The 19,956-nt window shown below is 43.8% G+C and overlaps 2 protein-coding genes across 5 annotated transcripts; both read right to left on the bottom strand.

The window, feature by feature from the left end:
* Positions 1 to 14: 14 nt before the first annotated feature.
* On the bottom strand, positions 15 to 841 carry Smd3 (small ribonucleoprotein particle protein SmD3). The gene is made up of 2 exons (XM_070655121.1): positions 384 to 841; positions 15 to 298 (listed from the first exon to the last, which is right to left on the bottom strand). The coding sequence occupies exons 1-2, from the start codon at positions 697 to 699 to the stop codon at positions 186 to 188; spliced, it is 429 nt and encodes a 142-aa protein (XP_070511222.1). The 5' UTR covers positions 700 to 841; the 3' UTR covers positions 15 to 185.
* A 3,964-nt stretch (positions 842 to 4,805) lies between these two features.
* Drn (doctor no) lies at positions 4,806 to 19,948 on the bottom strand. Of its 4 annotated transcripts, none has more exons than XM_070655115.1 (4): positions 19,488 to 19,948; positions 6,645 to 7,123; positions 5,927 to 6,098; positions 4,806 to 5,843 (listed from the first exon to the last, which is right to left on the bottom strand). In XM_070655115.1, the coding sequence occupies exons 2-4, from the start codon at positions 6,927 to 6,929 to the stop codon at positions 5,695 to 5,697; spliced, it is 606 nt and encodes a 201-aa protein (XP_070511216.1). In that variant the 5' UTR covers positions 6,930 to 7,123; positions 19,488 to 19,948; the 3' UTR covers positions 4,806 to 5,694. The 4 variants fall into 4 exon arrangements, with proteins under 4 accessions (XP_070511216.1, XP_070511217.1, XP_070511219.1 ...); XM_070655116.1 differs by lacking the exon at positions 19,488 to 19,948 and adding an exon at positions 8,072 to 8,432; XM_070655118.1 differs by lacking the exon at positions 19,488 to 19,948 and adding an exon at positions 7,632 to 7,841.
* Positions 19,949 to 19,956: the final 8 nt, after the last annotated feature.

Raw genomic sequence — 19,956 nt, forward strand, 5'->3', positions numbered from 1 at the left:
TAACGAACAAATCATACAGCATAGTACTAAATTTATTATTAATTACATGTATTAGAAATTGTAAAACTGTATTGAACTTTGTACGTGCGAAAGCATATTGACTCAAAAATGATATAAAAATATCGGGCTGAAAATTACAATTTTAGTTTAAATAGTTAGAATTTATTTATCGCCGTATAATTAATTTATCCTCTGCCTCTTCCAGCTTGAGATCCACCCGGTTGATTCTGCTGGTTCAACCAGGGTGCCGAACCAGTCCCCTTCCCTCTTTGATTCTGCCCTCTTCCTCTACCGCGAGCTACAAGTGTTTCAGTGCATTAGAATTGTATCTTATTACGTTATACTGAAATAATATTGCTTTTGCTTTCCAGGACGAAGCGTACCTTGGGCTCGCAATATAGCGGACTTCCCTCTGCCGGCTGTGCCCGAGCCCTTGCCGCCGGGTCGTTTGAACATGGGCGCGTTCTTCAACATATCCGGTAATATGAGGAATCTGATCTTCGAGCCGCGGATGTACACGTTCTCCAGCTGGCCCACCTGGCCATCTCGGTAAGTAACTGTGATATTTTGCATCTGACAGTTCATATTGTCCTCCGCCTCGATCAATTTACCGCGATACACCTCGCCGGTGTTCGTCTCGCAGGTTATGATATGACCCTCGGCCTCGTGTAGCACTTTAATGGGAACGCCGATCGACATCGTGACTTTGTATATTGTTGCGAATGATATTCCCAATGTTTCCTCTTTCAAAAGGTAACTCCTATTCGCTAAATATTCGTTTAAAATACTTTCTCAGGATAGACTTTACACTTGATTGCGGCACACTCGGATTATTACTGTTTACGACTGGTTTCACGAAATCATACCAGAGAGTAGTACGCAACATGGTCGATGTATCGAGAGAAGTTGTCCGTGTAATATGTATGACGCCATATTGAACGTTCCGACCAATCGCGACGGCAAACAACGCTCGGAAATTGAAATGGCACTGGATCTATCGTTGCGGTAATGTATGTCATAAATTTATATTAATTAAGTCTATATTAATAAAATGTGAAATGCAGCAAAAATTTTCCGTCCCACTTAAACAGACTGCGGACTGTCGGTTGTACATACTTTTAATATTTTCTTTAAATACAACCGGTGTGGTTAAAAATTATTGTTGCACTCCACATCATTTCTCTGAAAGAAATATATATTAGTAGTATATATATATATTTAATAAGACAATTAAATAAAGAATTTGTAACTTGCTAATCTGCATGAGCTTCAGCGGAGTTGTTGAGTTCTGCTGGTGGATGTTGATTTTTGCACAACGGTCATAAACATATAATATGAATTTAATTGAGAAGGCATTTATGAGTTTCGGTTTTATATCATTTTGCACGTAAAACAAGTTTCAACTTAAAAAAAAAAAAAAAAAAAAAAATGTTCTCCTCTCAAACATTTTCTGCTTCAGAATTTATTCATGCGAAGAATCGCCGTTTCTTTTTAAAGAGACATTTTTTAAATAATCGGGTACATCCAGTTTGATAAAAGATAAACCGTTTATTGCAGCGAAAATTTTCATTACAGAGAAAATAAGAGTCGCACCTCGTTGAAACTTTAAGAGACGTTTCTTTCCCTCAATTTCAATCTCTCTCTTTCTCTCTCTCTCTCTTTCTCTTTCTCTCCTCCTTTCCTTTCTTTTCTTTATACAATACAACTACAATATGTATAATTCGATGAGATGCTAGTTAAAGATTCGAGCTCTATATACACACAAAAAACGATTTCTTTTTCCGACTTTTGTTAGGAGCGATGCATTTATATATATTTCTTTTTAAATATACATAAATATAGTCCGCTATAATTATAAACGTTTTGAGAATTGTCAAAGGGTGAGGGGACAGGGGGATTCGTTCAGAGCGGGTGGTTAAGTTGAATGATAAAAAGGGAAATAGGTAAAAGGGAAGGAAAGTATCAATAGGGAATGTACACTGACTTTTTTTTTTTTTCCTTCGCGTACATGAAACCTAAGTGTCTAAAGCACTTCAAAGGATGGTAATTTGTAATCATATAATATATTAAAGTTGATGTTACTTTTTTAATAGCTTAAACGTACTAATATCAATCGTAATAATTACAAGCATTGTGTTACGTCCTTATATAGTCAGCCGAGTACGATCGTTGCTGATAATTTTCTTTTTTGTTCGTATTTCTTTCTCTCTCTCTTTCTTTCTCTCTCTCTCGCTCTTTCTTTCTTTCGTGTTCTACAAATTATTTACGTCCCTACACGCACTCCTTATCTTCACTCGTCCAGGCATCTTTTCACGTACGCATTTCTTCAGTCACTCGCTACCTTTTTTTTTTTTTTTCTTTTCTTTTTTCTTTTCCTCTCGGTCACTCGATCGCTCTCGCTAGGCAAGATTATTCCGATATTGCGATACACGTTAGAAAAATATGCTATGTCTAAAATAGGATGAAGGCCTGAAGGCAACCATTCCGACGATATTACTGATAATCAGTGTATACGTGTGTGTCTGTATGTGTATTTGAATGTAAACGTGTACGTGTGTCTGCATGTGCGCGTTTTCTTCTAAATACGATTCTGATTTCTCTCGTCACAGTTCTTAAAAAGGTGCGCCAAAAAGAAACAAAGAGAACAAAGAGAACAAATTTGTCGACAACAATATCTTGATACAAGATAAAGTATATAATATATATATGTATATATATATATATATTACGTCTATATATATATTGTCTATATGAAGTCGGCGCATATGCATGAATCGTCCCGTGAATATATCGCGGAGAATCGTGTCCGAATTGTTGACGATGGTGCCGAGGGATCTTGATGGATGGCCTTAATTTCTAGGTATCGTTAAGGCTCCTGCTGGCTGGACTATCAAGTTTAACACGTCAGCGTCACGTTTGGCGAAATTATAAGCTAAAAGGCGCAAGGAATAAGCAGCGAAATCATTCTTGCGACTTACAGCGTGAGTTCTTTCCTTTTATTTTATTATATATTTTTATTTTAACGCAGCACTTTTGTATTTAAAGTAATTATCACGGTGCGGAAATGCACCGAGGACTTCTATTTTTATTTTGTTTAACACACGCGAAAATTAAACGTGCACTTTAATCTGGAGGCCGATAAATGGCTCACCTCCAACTGGACAGAGCATGTTTCGAATCGCTTATCGATTACTGAAACAAAAGAGAAGTTCTTGGTGCATTTTACATGTTTCATTCTATTGATTACGAACACTAGTTTGTTAAAAACATTTTTTATTTCAATGTAAGTCACAAGAATTCGAAGAGATACTTTCTCGCCTTTGACATCATCGATCCAAGATGACTGGAGTGAGTGAACAGGAGCCTTAAGTCGCGAGATTTTCTGAAAACCCAGCCGCGTCTCGCTGCGCGCAATCGATGAGAAAAACGCGACTGGAGTACTTTCGGCGACGACACATGAAGTATATATTTGGTAACTAATACGGGAATAGCTTCAGCAGTGTGTTCACTTAGTCAAACCAGAAAATAAAAAGAAAAAAAAGAAAAAAAAAAAAAAAAAAAAAAGACGCACAAAAAGCTTGATAAATCTTGCGATTATATACATTTAACAGAACGCTTTATATATTTATCGAAAGTAATAAGATATTTGATGTACATGTCGATATATTTTTTTTTGTTTTTTTTTTCGTTTTTTTTTTTTTTCGTTTCTTCGAAGCGACGCAAAAGTAAATTCCTAGGCGGGTAATATTTACTTTTATACAAGTCTGCTAATTACAAAATGAGAGGTAAAAGCACGGCAGCACAATTTAAGATCAAGCGCCTTGTCCCGAGATAACGTAAAGAAAAAAAGAGGGAAGCATCGCTACTTCGTTTTGCGCGAAACGGACTCGCAGGATGTGCGCGGTGTAAAAGAAGTTACGCGCAAATCGCCCGATCGTACCGATTTAAATAAAATTGCACTCCAAGACTCGAGCAAGTTTACTGAAATAACCGTAATTTCCTCACGCGATTAATAACGAAGTTTTTTTTTTACAATTATTACTTGCCTAATACCTGCTGAATGTTTGCAGTGCAATTTTACAGCGACTTACATGCAATTCTTTTTACAGCGCGATTCTTTATATATTCTTTTTTTTTTACTCGAAGTATTCAAACTCACTCATAAAGCTTCTAAAAAAATTGACCTATACGTGAGGCGTAGTTCTTCCGCACATTTATCTCCGCTCATCTTGTTTTACACGAGTACAACCAAGCCAAACAGCCGTAGCACCTTGTTGCGCTCATGCTACGGCTTTACAAACATATGTCTCGGTGCTCGCGGACGAGGTACGAAGGAAATAAAACTTCGGCACGGGTTCTCGAGCGCGAAGAAGAAAAAACGGAGGTATGTACGTGAATTATAAAATTTTATCAGTGTAATATCCCCTCGCGCACGGCTTTTTCGATATACGTTCACACTTCACAAACTTTAATAGTCCCTCTCTCCTTTCATCGTCTTTCACATATAATGCCCGGCCTCTCTAGACATTTTGTTAATCGTTTACTCTTACATTTATTTATACGCGCTGCTGTGCAGCACCGGAATACCTCGCGCAGCTATTCCTACGAAACTCGCAAAACAAGCGGAAAATAAAAAGAAAAAAAAAAATAATAAAATAATAATAATAAAATAAAGGTAAACTAATTGACTTTAACCATTAACAATTCATTTACGTTCTACGAGAAATCGAAGAAATACGTTAGAGGGGAGTTACAATTTACAAATCCCAGATCGGCGGCCGCAGTGTAAATAATTATTTGCAATATAGGTTGAAACATATTTAATGAGTAATAATTGCTGGTTATATTCACGTGAAATTTGACATAAACACACAGTACTACTTATACTTCATTGCATTATTTATGAATCAATAGACTAATATACTTAATAATTATTAGACTAATTGTTAACCTAAGATTGTGATCACCCATCAACGTCAGCCATTACCTAAGCAACATTCCCTATTATTTAATTTTTTGATATATAAACGAAACAGTAATGTATAAAATTTTTTTTCTTCGAACAAACCGAAACTCCTAAGAAGACGTTCCTGGATCGACTGACCGCACCAAGAGTTTCCGCCGTTACCGTAAAACGAGCCTCGCGTTCGCCATAAGAATTTTTTCTCTATTTAAGTAAATTAATAAACGTAATATAGAATAATTATATACCGTAATAATCATGAAGATAATAATAGGTAATAATAGTAGTAAGCTGGCAGCAGTTAGTAACCAGGTATATTCTCAATTAAAATTCTCTCACTAGATGACAATCTGAAACTTACATGGCACTGGCATCCAATTACGAACCATTCACTCACGCGCATACATTCTAATTAATCAATCTTTCATTTATTTGTTTCGTCTGATATTCTCTCTTTCTTTCGGTCTCGTTTCTCGATCTCGCTTTCGCTCTCGCTCCACACCCTCTCTCGGCATTCAACTACAAAACAAATTTACCGTCGTCACCGCGTGCACGCTTGCATTCGCTCTCTCACGCTCGTACATGATCACGCTCGCTCGTTTCACCCCTCGACGTACGAATCAGCTGCCAGATAATTTATCTCGTTTTCTGCATGTGTGTGTTTTTTTTTATATTCTGTTTGTTTATATAGTTATAATAACCATTTTCCCAACGACTACGCACTAAATAGTTCAAATTTTTTGCACTTTTTCACCAACAACAACCGGATTGTTGCGCCGAATCTCTTGAGCGCCCATTTCTTTGTAATCGAATTTGCACTCGTGCTTGTCACTGTATCGATGCACGGCGCAGAATAGTCCTCCACAACGACACTCAAATCCTGAAAGTTTCACCGTCGTCAGAACAGGGTCTTAGATTTTACCGTGGGAAGGGGATTATTAATTGCGTCATGTGGAAACTTACCGGTCAAACCGACTTTTTTGCGACATACAGCACAACGGTTTTTCTTCTTCTTAGATTCTTTATCAGTCTCTTTGCCATCGAAGGAGTCGTCTACGTCACCACTACTCGCCGATGAACCCTCGGCTACTGCACTGCTTACACCTACTTCACTTTCCTGATCTTCCCGGTTTACCTGATTGACAAAAGCATAAAACATACTGTAAAAATAGCGAAAACGATTATTTATCGTTATGAATTATTTCTTAAAGTTTTTTTGTTGCATTTCGCTTCGAATTAAAGATTTGCATTATTATATCAAATCCTTTAATATTAAAAAATCATTAATTAGATACAAATTTATGCTGTTTCTAAGAGTTACAAGTGACACATGGGAACATGTGCAAATGCTGAAGTTTTGATAAAAACAGCTAACCTATTTTAAAATATAGGCAGTTACATAATTTCTCGTCTACAGTCCTCATGGTATCTCTAAAGGAACTTTCATTAAATGCAAGTAGAGGTAACGAGAGTGACACTAATTCTGCCTCGTAACGCTCTAACAATCTTCTCCTCTGCCACTTTTCAAGACATACATGAGTTAAAGACTAAAAACAATTTGATGCATACGACCTTGTGGGTTCAGGACTGGTTATAAGCGCTACTTTCTGCAAATTAATTGAAAGAACAATGGTGTTATGCTTGTGCAGAATGGCTGTAGGGAGAACGTGGTGGTACTCACTTCTTTGGGACTGGGCAGATCCGACGTTGACTGAGGTATAGTAGGAATGGTAGGTTGGGCCGTCGTTCCCGTGGCCGCCGGGCTACCGAAGCTGCCCTGCAACGTGCCAGCGTTGCCGGAAACAGTCTGCGAGGTCGGTACGGTCGCAGCCGACACCGGTGGCTGCTGCTTCTTCTTCAGGTTCTCCTTGTAGCAGAGGGAACAGAGGCCATCGGTGGCCGGCGAGCCGTAGAATCCACAGCCGCTGCGACACAGTGCCTGCATGGGATTTGACTCGCGTTCCATCACTTCTGTCTCTGTCAGTGGTCACTTTCTTGTTAATCGAGGCCGGGTTAACTCCCGTTTTACAATCCCAGTCACGATCACCGCCTCGAGGAACGGTGGGGTGCTGCGGTCAGCTTGGGGTAACTAGGTGTAGTCCTGCGCTGCGGCTCTCTTCCCAGGTGCTCTTCTGCAACCGTGTGTCACCATGTACTCACCTGTTATAGAGAAACGATACAATTAGTAAAGGAGGGGGACAGAGACGTGTCGCAAACCGAAGTCCTAAATGGCAAAGCTCAAGAGTAGATAACGCATGAATTTGGATAAAACTCCTTTGTGTGGAGGTATAATCATCCCCCTTCCATCAACACGAGCACACACTGCTTTAGAAGAGTATGATGTACGTTGAGAATGACAAAGCCAAATCATAATTGAAGCGAAGAGTCGCGTATTGCAGTTTATAAATATGAAACCTATGTTGCATCAATTAATTCACGACGTGTGCATTATCTTCGACTCCTTTTGCGACAGAAGGATACGAGTGATCCTATTATTCTGCCAAAAAAGAAGAGAAAAAAAAAAAAAAAAAAGAAGAAAAAGAAGAAGACGCACCGAGTAACCTCGCAAGGAGCACAAACACGATCCTGAAGAAATATCACTTCGGTGACGGTCACAAGTGTCCGAGGAAGAAAAGCAAGCGATTTTTAATAATAACACAGCACGAACCATCGGGGGAGGTTGGATGGGGCCTATCGGCAATTAATCCCGCTTCCTGCGTGGCGCAAGGTCGGGACACAAATACCTTCTTAACGGGGCATGCCCTTGGGGTCCGCGGGCACGCCGAGACACTCGGTAATAACCGAAATTTCCGACAAAAGGACGCAACAGCGGGAGAAAGAGGAAACTCGGACGGCCTCCGAGGTGCCGAGAGCGAGACAGAGAGAGCGAGACGGCAAGCACGTCGGGCGCGAGCGAGAGAGCGAGAGGAAGAGGGGGCGACCGATTCCTAGGAATTTTTACTACGTCATCTTGGCGATCTGACATTTTTTTTCCCCCTCGCCACTCTGCTCGCCGCGGGGGCGGACGGGAGGAAGGGAGGAGAAGGCAGGACGGGACGGGCCCCAGGCCCCCGCGAGGAAGGCGTGATCTCGCGCGACGTTACTCACTTTCCAGCGCGCAGCCGTGTCGCAACCGACGCACAACGTGAAGCAGATACTCGCGCGAGGCATTTAAGTGGCGGACGGGCCGTGTTTCCTTATCGCAACTGGCGTAGCACCCCGCGCACAATAGGACTGACGAGAGGATCCGCCGTCTCTTTCTGCGACCGCGGTAGCTCCCCGCCGTACCCTCTCCCACGTACGGCGATCCTCTCTCGCGGCGCACTTAACACGGGTTGCGGCACCCGATCGTACGCGGCAACCTTCAGCCCGTGGCCTGGCGTATGCCGCGGCGGCGGCGACGGACGCTCGATATCGCCTGGCGAGCCGCGCTTAGCCCGCGAGGACAGAGGAGAAGCGGCGATAACGACGGCCGAGTGTTCTCATGATGGCGATCGCGGAGCAGATGAGGCACGCTTCTCGGGCTTTGGGGCGGACGCGTAAGCGACGGCGACGGCGCATCAGCGCCGATCGTGGCCGCGGACCCGCAACCGCTTGCCGCCACGAGCACACGCCGCTCGGATGGTATACCGAAGCCGCACAGGAAAGGAAGCCGCGCTTTCTCTCCTCCGGCGAGAATTTCGTCGACGTAAAAGCGCCCGTCGGCTTCGCTTCCCACGATTTCGTCTGCGGCCGCCGTCACGGGCTTTCGGGATCTTCTACGCGCGAGCGATTGACTTCAATTGGATCCAATTGGTTTATCGCGAATCCGGGGCAGGTCCACTTTTTGGCTGCATACGTTCGCGATGCAATTACCAGGTTAAGGTTTGCGCTCCCGTATTTACATATTTCTTTATAACGCATAATTGTTTTTAAGTAATTAATTCACGAACATTTATTTTGACACGTTTAATTTAATTAATTTTTTTTTTTTAACGTTATTTCAGGTATGTACGTATATTTTCTGTAAAAAAGTAAACCGCGGTTTGGCAAGAGCGGTCAGGTAATCAAACCCGCGGTTAACGAAAGGGTTAATGATACGACGGATATGTGCCACGAGCGGTTATATTATTGATAACGCGGTCTAAAACTGCCGGGGATCTGTGTCACCTGATCGAGCCGAAGTTAGCGCAGCAGAAATTCGACGTACAATTCGGAGGAACCGATCCGCGGATCTCGCTTCTGTGCGAATAGACAGCTTTGTAAATCTTTTCGCTTCGCCTTCAGACGAGATCAAATAAGACATTTAAATTGCTAGCTGGGTCATCGATCTGTTATATTATTAGCTCTTATTCTCTAATGTCGGGAAGGAAATAAGAATACATTTGAATGCGACACAAATTATCTCATTATCGTCGGGTTTTAATTAGACGCGCGAGAAGATAAGGGGAAGGAGGAGAAGGACTGATATATTTAAATCTCCGTGTATTCTCTTCGCGTGCAGTTAATGGAGAATTGAGATAACAAGTTTTTAGATCAGCGCGCGAACAAAGGCCGCGACGTAACGTTTCTGCAAAAATCGGTTTCGCAAGACCAAAAGCTGGGGGTCGACAATAAAAATGTGTCAAGCCTTAAGCCGTAAGAAGTTAATCAATCATATCAAAATTTTAAGAAGACAATCGAATGTGATTGGCTAATTTCTCCGCGGCTTAAAGATTACTAAACCGTGGATCCGGGTTTCACGTACGCAATGATCCTACAATTTCTACATTTTTTTTTTCTTGTCCACATATTTTATTTTTATTTTATTTTTTTTTTTCTGTGCACACAGGATTGCTTTTGCAACGTAGATCAAAATCATCCGGATCAGAATAATCTGCGACTTTGATTGGATAAATTCATATTCCTCGCGCTTTGATATCCGAAGAACCAACCGAGAACGAGCCCAGAGCAAGGAATATGAATTTATCAAATCAAAAGTAGAGATTATTTCGATCCGCGTCACGAAAGCAGCCCGAGATACTTAGAAATTTTGACCTTAATTTCGTAAATAAAGAACTAATAATAATTAATTAATCGTGAGCTTGTAAATTAAACGAGTTCTTTTTTATATATCTTATGACGATATACTTGGCTGTGCTTTACTTTTTTTTTTTTTTATATAACAAACGTGACGGCTGGCTAATAACATTATTAAATGAAAAACAGAAAAAGATTTCCGAAAAAGGCAAACCGACCTACTTTTCGAGATTTAATATTATTCAAGACCCAACAGTTTAAAAGCAGTCCTTGAATAAAGAATATCTTCGTCCGAATCAAACAGTACCTCTTTTCCTATCGGTTATAAGGGGTCGCAGGAGGTTAAAAATTGGGTCAATCGTCTTGATTGAGAAAAAGTAACTAACACGGGCATACAGAACCGTACCGAAATAGTAGTCGCGCATACATTCGAACGTCTAACATGTCTCTATCGATATCGAATAACTAGACGAGTTATTAGCGCGCCAGATTGAAGCTCACGCCTAACACTAAAAAAAGAAATTTTCCTTCGATAATAAACGGTGAATGATCAAAATTAATATTACAGAAAAGAAGGAGGAACGTTTTCGAAGTAGTTCATTAACGTCACTCGGGTATTTAAACTTCTCGTATTTTGCGAAATGTACCTCAAAACACAAGCGGCGCGTATTAAAAAGTTAACGGTAACCCCTTCGCAGCGCGTCTCTCCCGCAAAATTATAATTAAAGAAATGTGAAAGGCGTAAAGTACATTTTCTTTCGCCGGCTTCGAGTAATATTAGCATTAATTGCATCAGATACCGAGCGGCGGACTTTTTACCGAGTACCGATAAATCCAAACGGCGTATGCATAAAATTTAGCTATCACGGTCGTGCGTAATCGTACGTTTGCTTGCGCTCGGAAGTTCAAACTTGACTTATGACCGTACTCTCTTCTCATAGATAAAACGTTTCGACTAAGATTTGTCAAAGTTCACCCATTCCTTAACACAAACAATCGCAAAGCGTAATAGCGGCGTACGCGCGCGCCCGCACGCGGGCGTATTATATTTAAATTTTCCGCGTCGGAAAATATATGGAAAGTTTAGTTTCAACAAATAGCCTTCGAGTTTCACAGGCGCACGGTGGGACGCGATTATTGCCGGCCGTGCGGGTTTATTCAATTGCGAGAGAGCGATTGTTTTATCTCCCGAGCAGATTTTTTTTCCTTTTTTTTTCCTTCGCGCCGACCTCGCAACGAAAGTTTTCCACGCGTAAAATGCGCGCGAGGGTGGAGGTGAAAAAGGGGAAAGGGACCACCCTTCCGCGAGAATCGAAGATCGGAGCAGCTGTACGGCGAAACGGCAAACGGTGGTCAGTGGTCGGCGCTGGAGTGAAGGCGATAATGCGAGGAAAACAAGCGGATAAGAAAAGGACTTGGGTGAGAACGGGGAGGGGGGAGGTAGAGGAGGCGCTCGCATGGCGCGCCCGCGCGAGGCTTTCTCGTACTACGAAACGCGCTGATCAAGCCTTCCCGTAAGGTGTTTCCAATGCACACTCCTACGCGCAACGGGAAAGGCCGGGACAGGTGACACGATTTTAACGCGCGACTTTCATTTGTTTCACCCTCAAACGACGGCGCTATCCCGGCAGCTTGATTTCTTTTTGCAGCGGCTTTCCTTTCGCGGTAAAGTTCGAGTGATTCTCTCTCCCTCGCTCTCCTTATGACGTCATTGTCTTTATCTTTTAACAAACGTTGAAGAAAGACTGAGGTGACGTCATCGTGTTAAAAGATATTATTTATGAAAAGTAACGTTCGCGATTAAGCGGCAACTTTATGGCCGCGAAAAACGATAATCCGAGAGATCGAGATTAAGCCACGCGACTCTCAGGTTCACCGTATTTAAAAAAAAAAAAAATATATATATATATATATACGGCAATTGGAAAAGAAAAACCTTCCTATTATACGAAATATACGTTCGTTCTGAAATTATCGCGCGGCGAGGCTGAATGCGAGTAAACACCGGCCGTTTTGCGCAATTCGTTGAAAAGTGGCTTCTCCCACCATTCGCGCCCCGTGAGCCAACTTAATCGGGCTTTAACCCTACTTTTGTGCTCTTCGCCGAACCCGGGGCCGACAACGGCGGAACGTAGACGTCGTAGGCCGCGACACGTTAATTTTTTTGACAACCACCAATGCCGTGTCGATGCGACGTCGAACGAACGGAGGGACGTCGCACGCGCGCGATAATGAAAAATCGAAAACGACATCCAATTATTAATTTCCGCACGGTCGTTCCTTGATTTTTTGTTTTGCTCCAATTTTCTTTGTGCGTTTCTCTCTCTCTTTCTGTTTTTTTTTTCTTTTTTTTTTTATCACCCACAGTGGCTTCACAAATATCTGTAGGTCTTTAGTTTTCCCCAAAGAAACTCGACAGTCATTCCCTCCACGCAAATAATTCTTAAGATTTACGAGACAATACCTTCGACATTATTCTCAGCGACGTCACAACAACATCGTCATCGGTTATAAGTACCGAGTCGGCGAACTTCTTCGTCACAACGGGGAAAGAAGCAATGCCACTGCAAGGCCGCGCCAAACAAAAGCGAGTGCCGCGAGAAAGACAAATTAAATCTTTTCTTTTCTTTCTTCCTGCTTCTCGCAACTGTAAAGTTGCGAGGGGATTGGGCTTTAACGCGTTAATTTGCGCCCGCGTTCGAAACGCGCGTTTTCTGTCCAAACGTTCACGCGTTAATATTTGAAAAATGACGCTGGTTATCTTAAAAAAAAAAAAGAAAATTAAAAGTAACATCCCGCAATTTAACACGTTATCTTTTCTAGTAACAAATATAACAAGACGCATAATTAAAAAAATTACCAATAACGCTATATAAACGTTTTTCGAATAATCAGCACTTGTGATACACGACGTGTATTTTAGATACAGAAAGTGCTGAGTACGCATACAATTTAATTTCTAAACTACGTACTTTTCAATATTTTCTATTGTCATTTAACTTCGTCGACAAAGAATAAAATAATAACATAACTCTCTGATTACTCGCAAATTTATTAAGATAACATTTAGATGCACAATTAAAAATCTTTTATTAAAACAAAATTAGGTCACGATGTCAGAACAAAATTATAAGCGTTAAATTTACTTTTCTAATTATTAAAAAAAAAATATATATATATGAAAAAAATTTGCTAATACATCATTATCGTTGTTCTCCGTGCCGTATCCGAGGCGTTTGACTCACGCGACGTGGATAACGCCAATGACGCACTCGCGACTTCCCGATTACTTATCCGTACGGTTTTTGTTCCACCCCGAAGAACGAAATCTCCTCACGCAAATTCACGTAGATTTTTCACCGCGTGGCGCAAAAATATTTCTCCAAAATTCATCGCGACGGCTCAGATAGAATTCAGACTATCCTTATTCGAGTATTAAACGATATTAAGAATAAAACGATGCGCTTTAATAATTAAAATAAAAAGAAAAAAAAAGAGAAAAAAAGGAAGAAAAGAAAAGAGAAAAGCAAAATGTATCGAGGAGCAAAGAGAAGAGGAGGGATCGAACGTGGATGAAGCGAGAGTCATGGTAAAGTTCACGCAACGTGACTAGTCGATCGCCACGTTCCTTCATTCATGCAGGTCGCGATAGAACACGCTGTTTTTCCCCCTCCCCTTTAGTGGTTTCTCACCCTTCGAAATTCGATCGCGTTATTTTTTTTATTTTTTTCCTTTTCTTCCAGCCCGTCACCGACCCCGTCCGGCGTACTCCGTCAAAGGTGCAACGCGTGTGCGACCTTAACGTCGATTTTAATAAATTGAAATAAAAAGAGAATGACGTCAAGCGACGGACGGCGAGACCTCCTATCGATCCACATGTAACGAACGAAGGAACACTTCGCGCGGATGTGAGGACGAAGTGGGTGACAACGTACGAAGAAAATTAGGATGACTCGACGAAAGATGACGCGTGATTTAAATCGCCGCCGAGAGGAAAATACGAACGACGTCGATTTCGCGAAAGAGACGCGCCGCTTCGTTCGGCTCGACTCGATTTGACCTGCGAGTGAAACATTGGGACGTACCATCCATCACGATTTGTCAAAAGGTAATTATTCTTTTTTTTTTAATATTTAAAAAATATATCTTTGTGTATTTTTTCTTCTATTTCTTTTTTCTTTAATATCCAGCGTATCGATTCAAAGTGTTTTTAAACGTGCATTAGATCTGAAAACGTAAGAAAAAAAAAAAAAGAGAGTGATCAAGTTAACGTTTCGTTAAAAGATTGCAATCATTTGATACGTTTGGAAACATACAAACGAATCGCTTGCGAGGCCCAAGCTTTAATAATCGTAATCGGGACGAGTTTGAAAATAAAGAACATACCCGTTTGATGTCAATTAACGATACGTGCTCCGTGCGGTAAAAAAAAACAAAAAGAAAAAAAAAAAGAAAAGCGCGACTCGGTTGAGCGAAAGGCTCGTCGCCACGTCGCATACGAGAGCTTTGTTTAGCAGGAAGAGTAAACGACCTTTCGCATATAATGGCCGTTAGCGTTGCTGCGATTGCTCGACCTTCGCAAAGTCGTTTAGTTGGACTCAGGCGCCGCCGCCTTTATCGGACGGGAAATATCTCAGATTTCGGAAGGAAGGAGACTTCGCCAGTCGCGAATTTTGCAGCCTTGAAACAGTTCCGCCCTCCTATCTCAGGGATCATCCGGGTGAATTGGCCCACTTACGCGGCGAAAATAATTTATCAACTTTATTTTTCACGTAATAAAAGATAGAGCCGCCGTTTCGCGGCTCCGCGACAATAATATCTCGATTAACCGAATGTTACATAAGCTTCCTTGAGGCTCTATTATCGATCCGATTATTAATAAAATTGATTTTAAAAGAGGGGAAAAAAAGAGAGAGAAAAGAAAGAAAAATGTCCATCCAACATTTCTGCTTAGAACGTTAAAAACATTTTATCAAAGGAGATAAGATTAGTTCACGACTAGAAACGCGAATGTGGGGGAAAAGAACGGAATTAGTTATATTATTGCACAAGTATTTCAGCTCTCTCTCTCTCTTTAATTTTTCGCGAAAGGGGGATTGTGTGTAGAATTTTGCGCAATGTTAAATTTTCAACGTTTCGTCATTTCTCATCGCTTTAAAAGGACTAAATTTAGAACGAGAGCTCAGGTAATGGCCGGAAAACTAAAAATGTTACGGCGACCTCGCGTTCGGACCGCTTACATCGGCCCGACGGTGGGCTTTTCTTTTTTTTTTTTTAAGACTCGAACCGTTAATTGCGGCGCGGAGGAAGGCCTGCGCCCATTCAATAATAGACGAACGAAGAAAACAGGATCGACTGGTCCTCGAATCTCGCGTAATTACACAACGGATCGACGGTGCGCCGGCACCTGCTATTTACGTCCCAGCCGGACGGGAAACTGGCGTTACTTCTTGCACGAGAGATCGAGAGAACGCCGGCCGTTCGGAAAATGCGGGCGATAAATTTACCTTAGAAAGCGTACAAACGCGCCAAAATAAGTTTTCCCGGACTAATTTCTCTCGCGAGCCCCCATTCCGGGATTTCGTCGATCAAAGCCAAAGCACGCGGCGCCGCGTGTAACATCCGAACGGTGCAATTCGAGCGCAACAAGATCACGGACGCAGATACGGAAAAAGCAGGCGGTATTTCATCGAGATCGGCTTTCTCTGCCCGTCGGACAATTCTCTTTTTTATTGTTATTATTTTTATTGCGGCACGTTAACGCGTATCGATCGGCTGCTTCGATATCGCATCGTGGAAAGAGATGAAAAACCCCTCTGAGAACCCCGCTCTCGTTTTTATCGAGCCCGCTTTGAATGGCTATCAAACTGATCTACAACTACGACTGGTTAAAGTCATATTCTCCGCTTCAATTGATCCTTAAAAAAAAATATAAAAAATAGTAAAAAAAAAAAAGCCATCGTATTCGGTCAGTCGTTTTCCGTTTAAGTTCGCGGGATACTGAGTCACTTTTGTTAGTTACATGACGCTTAGCTCAAGGTAATGACGTCACTACATACTTATTTCGGTGACAATGTTATATGTGCCGACGCACAGCTTGATTTTTAATATAATATCTAACGCCAAGACTCATTGAAGAGCATGAGGCGCCGGGTTACATAGTGCAGAGGAACCCAGCTGGGTCTTATCGGAGCAAAAAAAAAAAAAAAAAAAGAAAAGGGACACGCGTGACAACCGAGTCGTCACGTTGCAGGTGAGAATTATCCGACCATTGTTGCAAACGGAAAACCAATTATTACGCTACAATTGTGAGTTTCGACTCTGAGGATCCCTTTTCGAAAAGGTGGCTAATTGATATTTAATGGTCCTTGTTGCCACCCGCCGAGAAGTCATCCTCGATGCTCGGACGAACAAGTGCGGCTGGTGCTCTTTTTATTTCTATTTATTTATTTTTTCTTTCTTTCTTTCTTTCTTTTTTTCTTTTTCGACTGGTCATTCCCGTGCGTCTCTACCTGCCCGCCTCGTCACGGGCAGGCATCGAACTTCACGACGACCTCGTCGCAGCTTTCACGTACATGTGAACGCGCGCGCGTGAGGACGGAGAGTACGTTGTCCCAGGGAAAGAGAGAGAGAGAGGGACGCGGAAGGGGAAAGTGAACGAGAGAGAGACGAGACTTTCGGTTTGCCCGCGCGTAAAAGACCTCCCATCCACGCGGACCGCAGTAACGCCAGGCGCAATTCGTAAACGTGCACGCAAGGTGACGTATCGTCGCACGCGGCGCGCACGCACTCGCAAATTCGTGCCGCACGTGGCAGACTGTGCTAACTTGGACCTTTTACGTTGCGGTCTACGTCGGTCATCTAGATATAACAGATCGATTTGAAACAAAGGTTACGATTAATCCTGAAAGCGAGTACGAATCCTGGTCACTTTATTTCGCTCGTATCTGAAGGGCTTAATATATCATTAGAAAAAAATTTTTATCGATACGCTGGACGTTGAGAAAAAAAAGAAAATGCGTTGGAAATGTTAAGACTTCTATTACGACGAAATCCGCGTAAAGTAAAAACGTTCTTGCGTTTTTTTTTAATTTTTTTATTTTGGGAGCAAAATTAATTGTAATATGTAAACGCGCTAAATTTAACGCGAAATAGTTCACCGTGTATAAAAATGTAAAAGAAGCACGCGGGCTCCGTTTATACTGATTTATTTCCTTGCAATAAGATGCAATGGACGTATAAACTTGGATCGTAGAGTATATCAATCAATGTCTATGCGTAGATAAATAAACTGCAAGGTGGGCAGGTAGGAGAAGCGGAATTCATTATCGCTCTTGACAATCCGTTACGATGGTCATTAAAAAAAAAAAAAGACTCGCAGGGCACAGTGAAAGAGTTTACGCGGCGATTGACGTTAACGGCGTTGTAAACTACAACGCAAACGCGTTTGAAAGCAGGAGGAACGCATCGTGGAAAGAAGGAGCATTCATTAAACTCGTCCGGCGAGCCTTCTAATCGAGTGTATCAAAAATAGGCGGCTCGCGCAGGACGTTCCACCGTCGGGCGGCATGTCCTAGGAAATTTTACGTTTCAAGATGCGTTTTATTTAACGGGAAACTGCGCAGGCGGCCTTTATTTTTAATTTACAACACGCGGCACGCACGAAACTTTTAATACACGTGCAGCGCGTTTCAAATCTAAAAATCGTCCGCGATTGAGAAAAATAGATATTTCTTTTTTTGCGAACTTTGCAAAAAAAAAAAAAAAGGACGAGCATCGTATCAATACCGTTGCATGAATATTGTTGTTACGTATAATTTGACGTACGTGAGCGCGTGCGTACAAGTTTATCCGCGTGTTATTTGTCCATATGTGAAAAAATAAAATAAAATAAAAAAAAAAGCGAGACAGCGAGCGAATTCACGTAATGACGTAGGCGCGAGCGGCTGGCGTCAAAGCCGAACAGCCGAGTCAGGTAAAGCTCCGTACGGGAGAGGAAGTACCGCGGTGTAGATACGAGAAATTATTCCTGATAAGGCGGCGGGAGAGGCGCGCTGCGCACGCGCTGCACTGGGGAACCACGCGCGGCGAGAGTTCCGTTCGACCACCGAGAGGCACCCGTCCCGGGCCGCGGCGGCCGCGATTCCGCGATCCCGAAGACTCTCGCCGTGGCCCAGGAGGAAAGATTGTAAACAACGGCGCGCACCTCCGCGCGCCCGAAGAGGAGGGAATGACTCGAAGGGACGACCGAAGGGGTGCGAGTTCCTCCTCGCGAGAAGGAGAAAGAACGCGGAGGAAAAAAAACCGAGAAGGTGGCGAAGGGGTCGCGGGGGAAAAAAAAAGAAAAGAAAACGCGTAAGCGTGCAGTTCGCGTCGCGAACCCGTTACCGGACGGGGCCAGATTTTTTTTTTTCTTTTCTTTTCTTTCTTTGTTTTTTCCTCTTTTTTCGGGAGAAGAGAAGCGGCGCCCGACGCGTCGATTCGGGCGAAGAACTGCGCCACGCGCGAAGCCCGCGGGACTCCTCAGGGACGATCTTCCGGTCGGCGGTTCAACGTGCGTCTTCTCGCCTCGCGGGGGCGCGTCGCATGAGGTTAGAATTAGAATCGGAGCGACTCGGGGGGAATGTCTCTTATCGCCGAAGGACGTGGCCCGGCAGGGCGAGCGCGAGGGAGCACCTCGCCGCTATTCGCGAGGCGTCCGTCTAATTCGGAGTGCCTAACGGATGGAGCACTTATGACGTCTAGCGTGTGCCGCGTATTCGAATCAGATCGGAGCGCTGCCGTCGATGCCAGGCAGGCCGACGGTGAAAAAGAGAGGCGACGTCGACAGAGAAGCCGCGTAGGAGGGTGGGAGGAGGGGGAGAAAGGGAGAAAAGAGGAGAGAGTAAGCAAGCGAGAAAAACGGATACATATCATGTACGAAAGGAGAGCGAGGGGAGAATCGAGGGGGGGCGGAGGGGGGGGAAGGAGAGGTTAAGAAAGAGAGCGCCTCGCCACACGCGCACGCAGGGGGCACAGACGAACGGACAGACGGATGCACGGCGGAACGGCGTGGCTTCCATCCTTGAGCACGCACTTAGTGCGCGAATTGCGTCGTTCCTTTGTCCGCCTCGCAGACCGCGCAACCACTTAACATGTCGACGGTCCTACGCGTCCACGCCACGCCACGCCACGCCACGCCGTTGCAACGGCGTGGCGTGGCGCGGTGGCTGCTGCTACTCCGCGAGTTCCTCGTCTCTCGAATGAAGATAATTGCGCGCACGCACGTAACGCGCGAGGGGGGCCCGCTCGGGGCAGGAAAAAACGGACCTCGCACGGGAATACACGGTTAGTAAGTATCGCGAGCGAGGTGGCGGCGCGGAGCGACGGGGAAGAGGGGGAGGGGAAAAAAAAAAAAAATCATCCGTCCTCTCGCGACTCCGTCCCGACCGAAAATAGTCCCGCGGCGGGCGTAGGAGGGGAGGGTGACGGCGACGGGTGCAAGGGGGGGACCGGGGGAAAGCGCGCATGGGATTGCGACACTTACCGAAGGCTGTTGCGGTGCAGCAGGGCGCAATATGTCAGCTGACTTGACGCGCGGCCGATCCCAATTCCGCAGGGCCGCTATTCCACATAATTTTATCAGCGGGGCATCCAGTCACTCGGCACTCGCAAAATAAATTCCGGCCGTTCGCGCGCGGAGCCGCTGCCCGTCTCGCGTTTTACACCGTTTCACAATACGCGGGCGATACGGGAGGCGGAGAAGCGGGCGGATAGACGGGAGAGAGGGAGAGAGAGATAGACAGGCAGATAGGGTCGAAGGGGGAATCGAAATCGAGAGGACGCGCGGCGATACGAGGGAGAGATGGAGGCGATCGGGGATTATTGCAGGTGCCGACGGACAATGGTGAGACCGAGGGCGACGCGGACGGCGACGAGCCTTTTCCGGAGCGAGAAACCCCCTTCACACCCAACGCTACCGCTTACGACTCCCAGTGGACCTCCACAGCTGCGAA

Source organism: Cardiocondyla obscurior, linkage group LG04, assembly GCF_019399895.1.
Source record: "Cardiocondyla obscurior isolate alpha-2009 linkage group LG04, Cobs3.1, whole genome shotgun sequence".
NCBI lineage: Eukaryota > Metazoa > Arthropoda > Insecta > Hymenoptera > Formicidae > Cardiocondyla > Cardiocondyla obscurior.

Coding starts and splice junctions, on each gene's coding strand:
- Smd3 (XM_070655121.1), bottom strand. CDS start 699: ATGTCGATCGGCGTTCCCATTAAAGTGCTACACGAGGCCGAGGGTCAT. Junction 299..383: donor CGCTATATTGCGAGCCCAAG/GTACGCTTCGTC, acceptor AAACACTTGTAG/CTCGCGGTAGAGGAAGAGGG.
- Drn (XM_070655115.1), bottom strand. CDS start 6,929: ATGGAACGCGAGTCAAATCCCATGCAGGCACTGTGTCGCAGCGGCTGT. Junction 6,099..6,644: donor ATCTGCCCAGTCCCAAAGAA/GTGAGTACCACC, acceptor TTTGTCAATCAG/GTAAACCGGGAAGATCAGGA. Junction 5,844..5,926: donor CAAAAAAGTCGGTTTGACCG/GTAAGTTTCCAC, acceptor TGAAACTTTCAG/GATTTGAGTGTCGTTGTGGA.